The sequence below is a fragment of the Papaver somniferum genome, unplaced genomic scaffold (genome assembly GCF_003573695.1).
Source record: "Papaver somniferum cultivar HN1 unplaced genomic scaffold, ASM357369v1 unplaced-scaffold_43, whole genome shotgun sequence".
NCBI lineage: Eukaryota > Viridiplantae > Streptophyta > Magnoliopsida > Ranunculales > Papaveraceae > Papaver > Papaver somniferum.
The window spans coordinates 1,126,714-1,139,671 of record NW_020646860.1 but is presented as its reverse complement, the minus strand read 5'-3'; the positions used below and the strand labels follow the sequence as shown (position 1 = coordinate 1,139,671).

General features: G+C 36.8%; 1 protein-coding gene across 2 annotated transcripts; it reads right to left on the bottom strand.

Moving 5' to 3' along the window:
* Positions 1 to 202: 202 nt before the first annotated feature.
* On the bottom strand, positions 203 to 12,098 carry LOC113342518. Of its 2 annotated transcripts, XM_026587040.1 has the most exons (4): positions 11,751 to 12,098; positions 2,993 to 3,052; positions 2,008 to 2,217; positions 203 to 631 (listed from the first exon to the last, which is right to left on the bottom strand). In XM_026587040.1, exons 2-4 carry the CDS (start codon positions 3,039 to 3,041, stop codon positions 420 to 422), a joined length of 471 nt encoding a protein of 156 aa, XP_026442825.1. In that variant the 5' UTR covers positions 3,042 to 3,052; positions 11,751 to 12,098; the 3' UTR covers positions 203 to 419. The 2 variants fall into 2 exon arrangements, with proteins under 2 accessions (XP_026442825.1, XP_026442824.1); XM_026587039.1 differs by lacking the exons at positions 2,993 to 3,052; positions 11,751 to 12,098 and having other exon boundaries at positions 2,008 to 2,568.
* Between the last annotated feature and the right edge of the window lie 860 nt (positions 12,099 to 12,958).

The following is a 12,958-nucleotide window of genomic DNA, read 5'->3' as shown; positions in this document are numbered from 1 at the left end:
AACGAACTATCCATCTAAGATAATGTTATGACTATATTAGTTAGTTTTTGTCATTCATTTATGGCAAAAAAAAAAGATCACAATAAGTATGATTAGTTAGTTCAATTAAACACTCATGCACTTGCTAAGTTCTACCCACCTACCACCAATATATATATATATAATACTACCATTCTTTGTATGATTATAATTAATTTTTTTCTGCAAAGAGAAATATATTAAAGATTATAAGAGAGGAACATTCAAGTTTGCAGCATCTCTGCTAATGAGAGTATCCAAAAAAGGAGGAAAACTATCCTTACAATATATTCATCCTAGTTTTCCAAACTTCCTTCGCTAGAGTATCTGTTGTTCCATTACTAAGTCTACTAACATAGATACAGTCCCAAATTTGAAACTTAGATAAAAGATGCTTTATTTCATTTACAATTCTCCAATTCCACCGGTGAACACCAGGAGAAGCATCTTTGATAGATTGAACTAGCTAGATTAAAACAGTATGATTTAAAAAGAACTTTAGTATCTTGCATCTCATATGCGCATATGGCAGCTTCTCTTAACGCCTTACATTCTCCATTCTCAGGGTCTAGTGCTCCATATAAGTGGATGCCTCTGACTCCTCTAACTATACCTGAAAAGTCACGACAAATTAGTCCAACTCCAACAATTTTAGAATTATCATCAAAAGAAGCATCAGAGTTAAATTTCAGATAGTTAACTGGCGGAGGAGTCCTGATGTTACTAGCATTGCTGATATTTACATGACTATTGACAGGGCTATTAAAAGAGGTGTTAAGCATTTGATGAATTTTAAAAACAGTAGATTTCGATTGAGTGGTTTATTTTGAAAGATGTAAGAGCATCCCTCTTTCCAAATCATCCAAGCTGTAAACATAAGACGCTGAGTCCATTGTTAGTCATAGCTTTCATCCCCTGCAATACCTGCATTGTTAGAATTAATAAACCAAGAATAAATCCAATTACTAATGTTGGTTCCACTTTTTTGGATTCTGCTGAGATTGATATTCATGTCCATCCAGACACTTTTAGAAAAACTGCAATCTAAAAGTAGATGCTGAAGAGATTCATGATCTTGATTACAAAGAGAGCATACAATGTCAATATCTTTGAATTGACAAACCTTAGTTTTAGTTGGAACAATGTCTTTAAGACATTTCCAAATAAATTTTTTAACCCTATGAGGAGCTAGAGAAGACCAAAGAGGTTTCCAGACATCTTGGTTAACATCATTCATGGACTAAGTGGTCGTAGATTGATTATGGATTAAGTTATAAGCACTTTTGACAGAAAAGGTACCTGTTTTGCTAGCTCTCCAGATTAGATGATCTTTTTGATTATAGCTAGAACCCATAAGAACAATCTTAGAAGATGTATTGTGATCGAAAAGATCAAAAATAAGATTCAGATTCCACTCAAAAGTGTTAGGAGTAAACAAATCAGAGACAAATTGGTAGGCAAAGGTATTAGCATGGTTATGATTAGGTGTGGGTGGATTATCAAGACCTGTAATCCAAATGTCAAGCCAAATTCTGACATTGCTGCCATCACTGACATCCCATCTAGAATTATGCTTAACAATTTTCAGGCATGTCTGAATACTTTCCCAAATCCGACTAATATTATAATTTCTACTGTGATTGTGGAAAGGAGTACCATTGGGAAAGTATTTGGATATCAAAATCCTAACACAAAGAAGATCATTGTTGGTGCAGACTCCCCAAGAAAGTTTAGCAAGTAAAGCATGATTGGATTGTTCCAAATCTCTAAAGGCTAGGCCACTCCTATTTTTAGATTCACACAGACCATTCCATGCTATAGGATTAAAACCTTTATTTTTCTTGTGACCTCACCATAATTTTCTCTGGAGAGAGGTCAGTTTTTTCAGCAGGGTCTTAGGTAATTTGAAATTACTCATATGATAAGAACGTAGAGTGTTAAGAACATGCTTGACCATTATGAATCTACCATCTTGGTTTAGAGACTTACCGTTCCAACCTTTAAGTCTGTGATCAAAGTTGTCATGGATGTTTTTAACAACATCTACCTTAGATCGTCCAAGTAGAAGTGTAGTGCCCAAGTATTTATCACTCTTTTCTATGCTTCTGACTTTGAGAATTTGTTTATAAGTATCGCAAGTATTTTCAGAAAGATTATTGTTGAAGTGAATGCTGGACTTGTCGAAGTTAATAACTTGACCTGAGAGCAAAGAGAACTCATTAGTGATGTTCAAAATGGCATTAATGTTAGATAGATTAGCCTTAGTAAAGACCAGAAAATCATCTGCAAATAGCAGGTGAGTGATGGGTGGAGCTGAATTAGCTACCTTCACTCCCTGAATTTGTTTTGTCATTTCAGCATGTATAAAACTTCTACAGAAGTATTCCATTGCTATGATGAACAAATAAGGAGAAAGGGGGTCTCCTTGTCGAATTCCTCTAGTAGGAGTAAAGGATTGACCATTGAGTAAGCAAAACCAAAGTTTTTAAGAAAAAGGTTAAGAAATCCCCATTCGAGCCTATCAAAGGCTTTGGACATATCTAGTTTTAAAGCTAGAGTACGTCCTACCCCCACCCCCCACCCCCCACCCCCACCCCCCCTTGTATTTCATAGTATGAAAAATTTCTTGGGCAATTATTATATTATCATTGATAAGTCTATTTGGGACATATGCATTTTGAATGGGGGAGATGACTTTTTCCAAAAGGGGTTTCATTCTATTTGCCACTAACTTGGAAATGATTTTGTATGAAGTATTGCATAAGGCAATTGGTCTAAAATCAGATGGTTTAGTTGGTTGTTTGGTCTTTGGGATTAAAGCCAAATACGTTTTGTTTATGTTTTTAAAAATAAATTTGGTTTCAAAAAAACTTTTGAATCATGCAAATAATATTTGTACCAACTTTAGACCATTGAGATTTATAGAATCCAGCCGGAAAACCATCCGGGCCTGGAGAGCTCCAAGAAGACATACCTTTGACAGTAGAGTGAATTTCCTCAGCAGTGGGAATGGAAAACAACATTTTGTTATCTTCTTCAGATATGACGATAGAAGGAATAAGATCATGATTAAATTCATACAAATAGGGGTTAGAAGTACTGCTAATATTAATAAAATAAGAGTTGAGAATATCATCAATGTCATGTCTATTGTAAACATAATTCCCCTCATTATTTTCCAAAGAATCAATCCTATTCCTGATTTTCCTTTTTTTTTTGCAAAGTTATGAAAGTATCTTGTGTTATTATCAACTTCTCTGAAGAAAGAGTCAGCTACTTTTTGTCTCCAAAATTCAGCTTTAATTTTGTTCCACTTAGAAATATCTAAAGAAATATTCCTAATGGTCTGTTTATTGGCTGTGGTATGAGGTTGATTCTGAGCATATTCTAGACTATCATTAAGATATCTCAACCTAGTTTCTATGTGACCAAAAGTGTTTTTATTCCATTTAGATGGAGCAACTCTAGTGTCATCTAGTTTTTTTGAGAGTTGGTACCCTGGTGAACCTTGAGAGGAGTTATTCTAAGCTGTTTCAATTTGTTCTGAGCATGAATTTTCATTAAGCCAACATTCAAAAAATCTCCAAGGTCTTTATAAATTTTCTGAAGAAGGGTCAGTGATAGACGCATTTATGTGTCTAATATATCTCAATTGTATATAGTGTTAGCACCCATTTTTGTACTTATTTGGTTATTTTATATATTTGTAGGTGTTTTCAGAAGAATAAGGATTTGCGGCGAAATTGGCTGAAAATGCGGCGTTTGAACCTCCATTGATAGAGTGCCGGAAGCGCCCCAGAAGTGTACCGGAAGTACCCCAGAAATACCCCGGAGGAACCCCGAAAAAAGTGCGGAAAATGCCCCAGAGGAAACTTGCTATATGGACCCTTGATTTTGGATAAGGGGTAACCTAATTACTAAGGGGTGACCCATTTCCAAGCAGCTGCTAAAGGGACACCAGGTCTGGTTAAGGGGACACCACATTCAAAGTTCAAATAATGGAATTTGGCGGGAAAACTAAGTTCACGTCTGATAATTCTCTGTTGGATTTCTGGGCAGTTTTGAGGGAGATTAAATCCCTGAAATCAATTGGGCTAGGCCTGTTAAGAATAAACAGATCGTATGCAAGTGATTTTATCGATCAACTTGGGCTGGAATGGCTGGGAGAAGCGATCAAAGTCCAAACAGAATACGTGTTCTCTGTGAAGTTTTCAAATATATTTTTAGAGATTCTGGGAGAGTTTTACGTTGAAGTAAAGTGTATCTAGTCTTGTTTAAGGATTAGGAGAAGTTTGGAGCGTAAGAAATTGCCAGAATACGCGTACAAAGCAACAGAAAAGAGATTTCTCTCTCAACTGCACGTGAAGAAAAAAGGGAGATAAACTCGGATTTAATCGAGTTATTTGGACCCTATTGGTATATAAAGGCTGGTGGGAAGTGAGAGAAGGTGGGATGAAGAAGTTTGGGGAAGTTTAAAGACCACAGAGACGCAGCAGAGAGGCTGGAAGACGAAGAACAGGAAGCTGCAGGAAAGCTTCCTGCTGCTGCTCGAGGAGGAAGAAGAAGACGAAGAACGGACCCTCCAGGACCGTCGTTCTTCAACAGTGCTAGCAGCAGTAGACCTGCGTCGTTATTCAACAGCAGAATACCAGCGTCGCTTATCAACAGCAGCACCGAGGTATCGCTCTTTTCTGGACGCTTAAAGAGGGTCGTAGTTTCACTGTATTATATTTTTCACTCTTTTAATCATATTTTGAGCATCAAGTATGTATTTTGAGAACATGATTATCATGAGTAGCTAAACCCCAATACTGGGATGATGGAGGAAGTTGTTTTTCAGCCATGTGGTTATTTAAATAATTCTTAATTCACTTTTTGCACCGATTTTAATTGATTTATGATTTCAATTAATTACTTGTGATTTTGTTTGATGGAACATGCTTAGTCCTAGGGATTCTTGATGTGCCATGCTTATAATATACAAGTAATATTTTATGGAATCTAATTTGGCAAAGATAGAGTTAATACTTGTTTTATTTTGAGCTATAATCGCCTAGGATTAATTTCTGAGCCACTTGAATATGAAACACATTGGAATCCTGAGTCCTGGTTCCTCTTGATCTTGTGACAATTTTGTACATATTTTTGTTTTTAAATCTATTCAAGTCCGAGCAACGAATCCGTATTTACCGCAAATTTAATACTACAACAGTCCGGTTCGTCCTCAAACAATTATCACCTTAAGGCAGACAGTAACCCGCTTGCAGGAGATTCGCGGGTGTTTCGGTTGGACTTACCTCCCGTACCAGACGGGCGATGAACCGTTGTTGTCGACTCGGGCCACGACTCCTATGCCGTGTGCGAACCCGAGGGGCCGAGACGATATAGTAATCGTCGTCCTTCCCTGCAAACAGTTTGTATTTAATTTTTTTTTAATTTATAACCCTTCCGTAGGGTTTTTAAAAATAATGTCCAAAGTCCAGAATAAAGTCCAAATAAAAAGTCCAAAAATTACAAAAATTATGAAAAATAAAGCCTATTTACAAATTCTAAAAAAATATATATAAAAGCTATATACAAAAAAAAAAATAATAATAAATAAAAATAAAATAAAATTAAATCCTAAAAAAAAATTATGTCTTTTTTTTTCTTCTCTTTTAGCTTTTAGCTTTTAACTTTAAGCTTTTTGTTCCCAAGTCCTTAGTATTCCACTTCGAACCTGTAAATCAAAGACACAAAAAGAAACGTAAAAAGGAACAAATAATAATAAATAAATAAATAAATTAAACCTAAAAACAAATCTATATACAAGTCCGCGTCGGCGGCGCCATTGTGATATCGGTGAGGCCTTGGGTATCAAAGCTCCACTGAGCTTCCCTCGCCTCGATTCAACTTACATTAGCTCGGATTGATTCCAGAGGGGTGTGCTCAAATTGTAACGAATTCCTTTTCGAAGGAATAGAAGCTGGTCTAGAAAACAATCTAAGTGGAGCCATCATGCTTTTTGTTTGCTAGAAATATTTAGGTTTGTTTTGGTGGAGTCGAGTCGGCCTTGTTTGTGATTGTGTAGAATTCCCCTGCAATTAAGAATGTCGAACTGGTATGATAGAAGCCAATACAATGAATATCGACCTGAATTTGAATATGGACATCATCAGTATTATGACCATAGTGAGAATAGTGGTTGGGGACGCCAACCTTTTCAAGGTTATGGTTCATACCATGGTGATCCCAATTACTATCCGCACGCGCATCAGTCATACGAGCAAGAAGATTATAGTACTAGTTCTTCGTCTCTAGAGGATACAATCAAACTATTGAAAAGTAGTCCTTATTATGATCCTTCAGTTCCTATTCCTTCTCTAGAAGAGACTCTTAGGAATTTAGCTGAGTCATCACGTCAGTTAGCTGAATCGACGTATAAATTAGATGAGGTGAATAACGTAGATATGGACGAAAGAACTGCAACAACAACTGAATCTGTAGAACATATCCTCAATAGATTAACTCAAAACTTAGATCCTACACTAAGGAACTTTCTTTGGAAGAGACCCTTGAGAGGATAGCTGAGTCGACACGTAGACTTGAGTTAGAGACGAACGAAAGTATTGCTCGAAATAACTTGAATTGCCAATATAGTGTATCCAATAATACCCTTGAGAATGAAGATACTTTTTCACATAATCAAGATAACGAGGTTATAATTGGTAACACTACTTATTTAGATAAGGTTCAATCATCTTCGTACTATTATGATGATGAGGATAGTAGTGATGAAGAATCTGAAATATGTAGGCATAGTAATCAGGAATCTAGTAATCCAATTGAGCTTTATAATGATTATATTATTTCTAGTTCAAATCCAAATAATTATTATGATTATTCACCTATTCAAAAGGACGAGGATTTGATTAGGGATTCCACCGTTTTAGACGATGTAGTATGTCCTGTTTACGAATCCGATAAAGGTTTAGAGGAACCGGTTTATCTTGAGACTACTGTTTTCGAGTCGAACGATTTAGAAACTGTAATCGATGATGGTTTCGAGGAACGGTTTTACCCTGAGAATACTGTTTCAGAGTCGTACGATTTAGAAACAATAGTCTTAGATGAACTCGTAGAGATTAATGAGGATACACTGCAATATTACAACTTAGAAGAATCAATTGCCCATTTTCAGGAATCTGATGACCTAGAAATTAGGGAGATTGTGGCTAGTCTAACTAGAGACACTGAAAACTCTAAGTTTGGGGGTGATTATCACTTTCCTAGTGCTTTACCTTTAACTCTCAGAAAGTCCCCTCACATAGGACGTGATATCCATGCCTCAACCATCTTACAAGATTATCTTCATACTAGGTTTCCCGAACCTAATGATGTCATGAAAAAAGTTCAGTCGTTAGAAACCCATCCTCTGGTTGATGTGGTTTGCCCAGGCTATGATACCCAGATTGACTTTGTTTTCCCACCAAATAGTTTTCTTCCAATTGTGGGAACGTATAGATTTCAAATGTGTTACTTATTAAGTTCTGAGACTAAGCCTAAGTACTTTAGGAAATTAGAATCGACACATTTGTTTCAGAATGACCACTACTCTGACTGTGGTCAACTATGTAAGTCATACCTAATTGACTTAGAGGATCCTAAATTATTTAGGTTATTTTGTGATTCCAGGTTCTTATCTGAGTTTTTCCAGACTCTAGGACCTAATAATTTGAATCCTACCTATGAGGAAATGCATCCGAGGAAAATAGTCTACTTAGACCCCTTCATAGAACCTGAACCTGAACCGCAATTAGCGATAGTTATCCAGAAACTAGGTAAGGGCATGCTAGTCTTGTACATTTTCTTGGTTCACTGCAGTTTCCTTTTGTCAGCTCTTTTTGGTTTTAAAGACCCACAGTTATTCCGGCTATTGTTATACGGTTCGAGTTGACTAAACCTTTTCTATGTCTGGCTGAAGACTTTAAACTTAGCACTTCTTGGGAGGTAACCCAAACTCATGCAACCAGGTAATATCTTTCCTTAACTCTTTTTCTTCGAATGGTAATAGTTTCTCCTTGTTCATGTTTTTAATTTTATCTTTAGAACATTGAGGACAATGTTAGGTTTAAGTTTGGGGGTATGGGAGAAACTTTTTAGTTGCAATAAATAAACTCCAGAGCCTAGAAATTTATGCCTATTGAGGATTGCACTAACTAATCTAAGTGGATGGAAGCATTTTGATTGTAGGAGTTTGAGGAACCAATCTGATTAGATGGAAACATCTAAAGAGTCTATTCATAAAAGCACAGAGCTCAGGTGTTAGAAATAACATGATAGTTTCACCATATCTCGTTGAGTCCTTTTCACTTCTATTTTTATTTTATTTTGTTTTTAAACTATGTTTCTCTAAGTAATAGGTGGGGCCCACGATTCAAGTTGTTACCAATGCTAGGGTGAATTAGAGTGATTGAGATACCTTCAGCCAAAAAAAAAAAAAAAAAAGTTGAAAAAAAAGAAAGTTTGAAAAAGAAAAGAAAAGATGAAAAAAAAAATGGTAGTTACCAAAAGAAAAAAGAAAAAAAAAAAAAAAAAAAAAAAAAAAAAAAAAAAAAAATGAAAGAAGAAAGAAATTGAGACCAGACCATTTGACCAAAAGGAATAAATTCAATAAAGTCGACCACTGGTACCCTTGTATATGCCAGTTGTGTTGACCTAGAGTTAGGTTATCGACCACTGGTACCCTTGTATATGCCAATGTGTTGATATTAGTCAGACTAGTATCTCAATCCATTAGGATAGGTTCATTTTGGCGGAGGCCTTCAGACAGATATGGGAAACGTCGTTCACTTAGTAAACATCAAAACCATCTATGTTTTTCTATATCCATCTTCTTGATCTAACCATGTGATTAGTTTTGACTCCGAATATGATGTCCATAGTGCAACTATCTGAGTAGAGCTCTGTCACTTTATATGAATTTTAGTATGCTTGAGTGCAAACTCGTGTACAGCAATTGGAATTTCGCATCAGGGTACTTCTTCCTGTAGTCAATAAGTATGCCAACCAAGGAGATTCTTTAGTGCCTTCCAAGGTTCTGCGTAGATAGCTAAGGTCTGGAGTACAGGTTTTGTGGGTATATCTCTGGTAAGCCCTCCCGAGACTATAACTCGGCCACTAGGGCCACCTAGGGGTTTAAAGGCTTATTGCATACGCTAAATGCAATCGACGATGCCTGCGACAGTGAGTTAGGATTTTATTTTGTAGTTTTGATTTGCTCGGGACTAGCAAATAATAAGTTTGGGGGTATTTGATAGACGCATTTATGTGTCTAATATATCTCAATTGTATATAGTGTTAGCACCCATTTTTGTACTTATTTGGTTATTTTATATATTTGTAGGTGTTTTCAGAAGAATAAGGATTTGCGGCGAAATTGGCTGAAAATGCGGCGTTTGAACCTCCATTGATAGAGTGCCGGAAGCGCCCCAGAAGTGTACCGGAAGTACCCCAGAAATACCCCGGAGGAACCCCGAAAAAAGTGCGGAAAATGCCCCAGAGGAAACTTGCTATATGGACCCTTGATTTTGGATAAGGGGTAACCTAATTACTAAGGGGTGACCCATTTCCAAGCAGCTGCTAAAGGGACACCAGGTCTGGTTAAGGGGACACCACATTCAAAGTTCAAATAATGGAATTTGGCGGGAAAACTAAGTTCACGTCTGATAATTCTCTGTTGGATTTCTGGGCAGTTTTGAGGGAGATTAAATCCCTGAAATCAATTGGGCTAGGCCTGTTAAGAATAAACAGATCGTATGCAAGTGATTTTATCGATCAACTTGGGCTGGAATGGCTGGGAGAAGCGATCAAAGTCCAAACAGAATACGTGTTCTCTGTGAAGTTTTCAAATATATTTTTAGAGATTCTGGGAGAGTTTTACGTTGAAGTAAAGTGTATCTAGTCTTGTTTAAGGATTAGGAGAAGTTTGGAGCGTAAGAAATTGCCAGAAGACGCGTACAAAGCAACAGAAAAGAGATTTCTCTCTCAACTGCACGTGAAGAAAAAAGGGAGATAAACTCGGATTTAATCGAGTTATTTGGACCCTATTGGTATATAAAGGCTGGTGGGAAGTGAGAGAAAGTTTTATCAAGAAGTTTGGGGAAGTTTAGAGACCACAGAGACAGCAGAGAGGCTGGAAGACGAAGAACAGGAAGCTGCAGGAAAGCTTCCTGCTGCTGCTCGAGGAGGAAGAAGAAGACGAAGAACGGACCCTCCAGGACCGTCGTTCTTCAACAGTGCTAGCAGCAGTACACCTGCGTCGTTTTTCAACAGCAGAATACCAGCGTCGCTTATCAACAGCAGCACCAAGGTATCGTTCTTTTATGGACGCTTAAAGAGGGTCGTAGTTTCACTGTATTATATTTTTCGCTCTTTTAATCATATTTTGAGCATCAAGTATGTATTTTGAGAACATGATTATCATGAGTAGCTAAACCCCAATACTGGGATGATGGAGGAAGTTGTTTTTCAGCCATGTGGTTATTTAAATAATTCTTAATTCACTTTTTGCACCGATTTTAATTGATTTATGATTTCAATTAATTACTTGTGATTTTGTTTGATGGAACATGCTTAGTCCTAGGGATTCTTGATGTGCCATGCTTATAATATACAAGTAATATTTTATGGAATCTAATTTGGCAAAGATAGAGTTAATACTTGTTTTATTTTGAGCTATAATCGCCTAGGATTAATTTCTGAGCCACTTGAATATGAAATACATTGGAATCCTGAGTCCTGGTTCCTCTTGATCTTGTGACAATTTTGTACATATTTTTGTTTTTAAATCTATTCAAGTCCGAGCAACGAATCCGTATTTACCGCAAATTTAATACTACAACAGTCAGTTACAAATAGAACATGAAAGTGGTCTGATCCTAAGAACTTTTGATGAAAAAGCCTTGCCTCTCTAAAATTGTTAATCCAAAGATCATTTCCTAAAACTAAATCAAGCCTAGCTTTTTTGTGACTTGTTCCAAAGTTGTCATTTGTCCAAGTGTATATGTGACCTACATAGTTGAGATCATTGAGGCCAGAGTAAGAAATTTTATTTCTAACCCAAGTGTTAATTGAGTTGGAAGCAGATTTGGAATGTCTATCATGCATATTTATGTTTAAGTCCCCTATTACAATCCAAGGCTGATAAACAACTGAGCTAAGATCATGTAAAAAAATTCATTGAGTTTTTTTCTTCTTGTAATAAGTGGAGCCATATAAAAAAGAAATGAGACATTCATCTGCAACATTATCAAATTTGACTAAGGCATGTATCATGTTATCATCTACAGAAACTATATCACATTGTATCCTATCTTTCCACATGAAAACTAATCCTCCTTCAAGACCAATAGAACTGACTATGGTTTGATTATGATAGTGATATTATTTCATAAGAGGTTCAATTCTATGTTGCAATAATTTAGATTCACAAAGAAAGATAAAATCTGGGTCATGAGTAGTGATTATGTCTCTAAGATGATTTCTGGTAATGTATTTCAAAAAACCTTCCAACTTAATATCTTCATGGTGTATAAATGATGCGGAAGGGAGATGTGAAATGACAGACTAAACAGGTTAAGAAAATTGTTGGACAAAAAACAGCTGAACAAAAGGGTGAAATTAAGAATTGGAAGGGTTTTGAGATTGAGCTAAAAATTAAATTTTGAGTACAGAAATGAGAAAGCGATTACCTGAATACCAGCTCCCCCTTGATTTTCCCTTGGAACCTCCTGGCTATTGTGTCGACTCACTGTCATCAGAGAAATCGTTGGACGGCCTGATTGAACCCCATTAACAGTTTCCATGGAATCAGTGATGATATGAGAAGATTCAGTATTTGAGAGATTGGAATCCGCAAGGTTAATGAAGTTTTCCCCCATTGGAATTATCTGGTTTTCAGCTCTTATGTTGGAATCATTATTCATCACAGTATCTACTTGATTTTTAATCACAGTGTATGCCATTCCTTCTAGGTTATGAGTGATGGGTTGAGAAGAATTGGTGAAGGTATTTGAGGTGGGTTGAATATCAGTTTGAGGGAGAAGCGGTTCATATATAAGTGGATGAACATCAATACCAGGAATTGGGATTTGAAGATTAAGGATTTGGTACTGACCATAAGCTGCATGCGGTTGAGTTTCCTTTGGATTCGGGTTCGACCCATCTTCCGCCTCTCTAGGTCTTTTTCCACAACGATCCACAACATTACTAGGCCCAGCTGCAGTTTTTTTCACTGACCCTTTATATTTTAACTGGATGAATCCACTTTTATCACATTCTAGTATGAGTTGCGTATCTGGAGAATGCGAAGTTTCATAATTTTGCATTATATCCATATGATTGGCATTCACCGGGACTAAAGCAGCAGTTACTGGATCCGCATGGGTATTTTGAGGTAGATCTGCCATTGAGTTATTGGTAAGTTTTTTCTTTCTTGTGCGAGTATAAGGATTCATCCAGGAGAGAGGATCATGAAGTTTTGTTTGAGAGAGAAATCCCCTTTGTTGCATGATGAGTTCTTCTTCTACTTCTTCGCAATGATCTGGGTCATGATCTATGGTGAAACAATGAGGAAAGAGATTTCGAGGTTGTTTTTCCTAAAAGAACCTAATCCAAGATTCACCCCTGACTGCAAATCCGATCCAGAAGCCTCTAACCAGAGGGACAGTAATATCGAGTTTAACCTTTACTTTTTGGATTTTCCCTTTGGTGAGGACATCATCTTCCGGATCTAGATAAAAAGGTTCTCCATGTGGCCGAACAATAGCTTTGACATTATCAGGGTATTGAAATTCTGGTTGCATGTTGTAAAGGCGAAGTGTAAGGACTTGGTGGGTAAGATCAATGCTGTGTTTTGGGATACAGGGGTTTCAGGGTACCAAGACAAAGAGAGAACCTT

Bases quoted from the DNA above. Each gene is read 5' to 3' on its own strand.
- LOC113342518 (XM_026587039.1), bottom strand. From the start codon at position 2,407: ATGGAATACTTCTGTAGAAGTTTTATACATGCTGAAATGACAAAACAA. The intron at 632-2,007 runs GTAAGTCTCTAA...GTGACTTTTCAG, and splicing joins CAGACTTAAAGGTTGGAACG to GTATAGTTAGAGGAGTCAGA.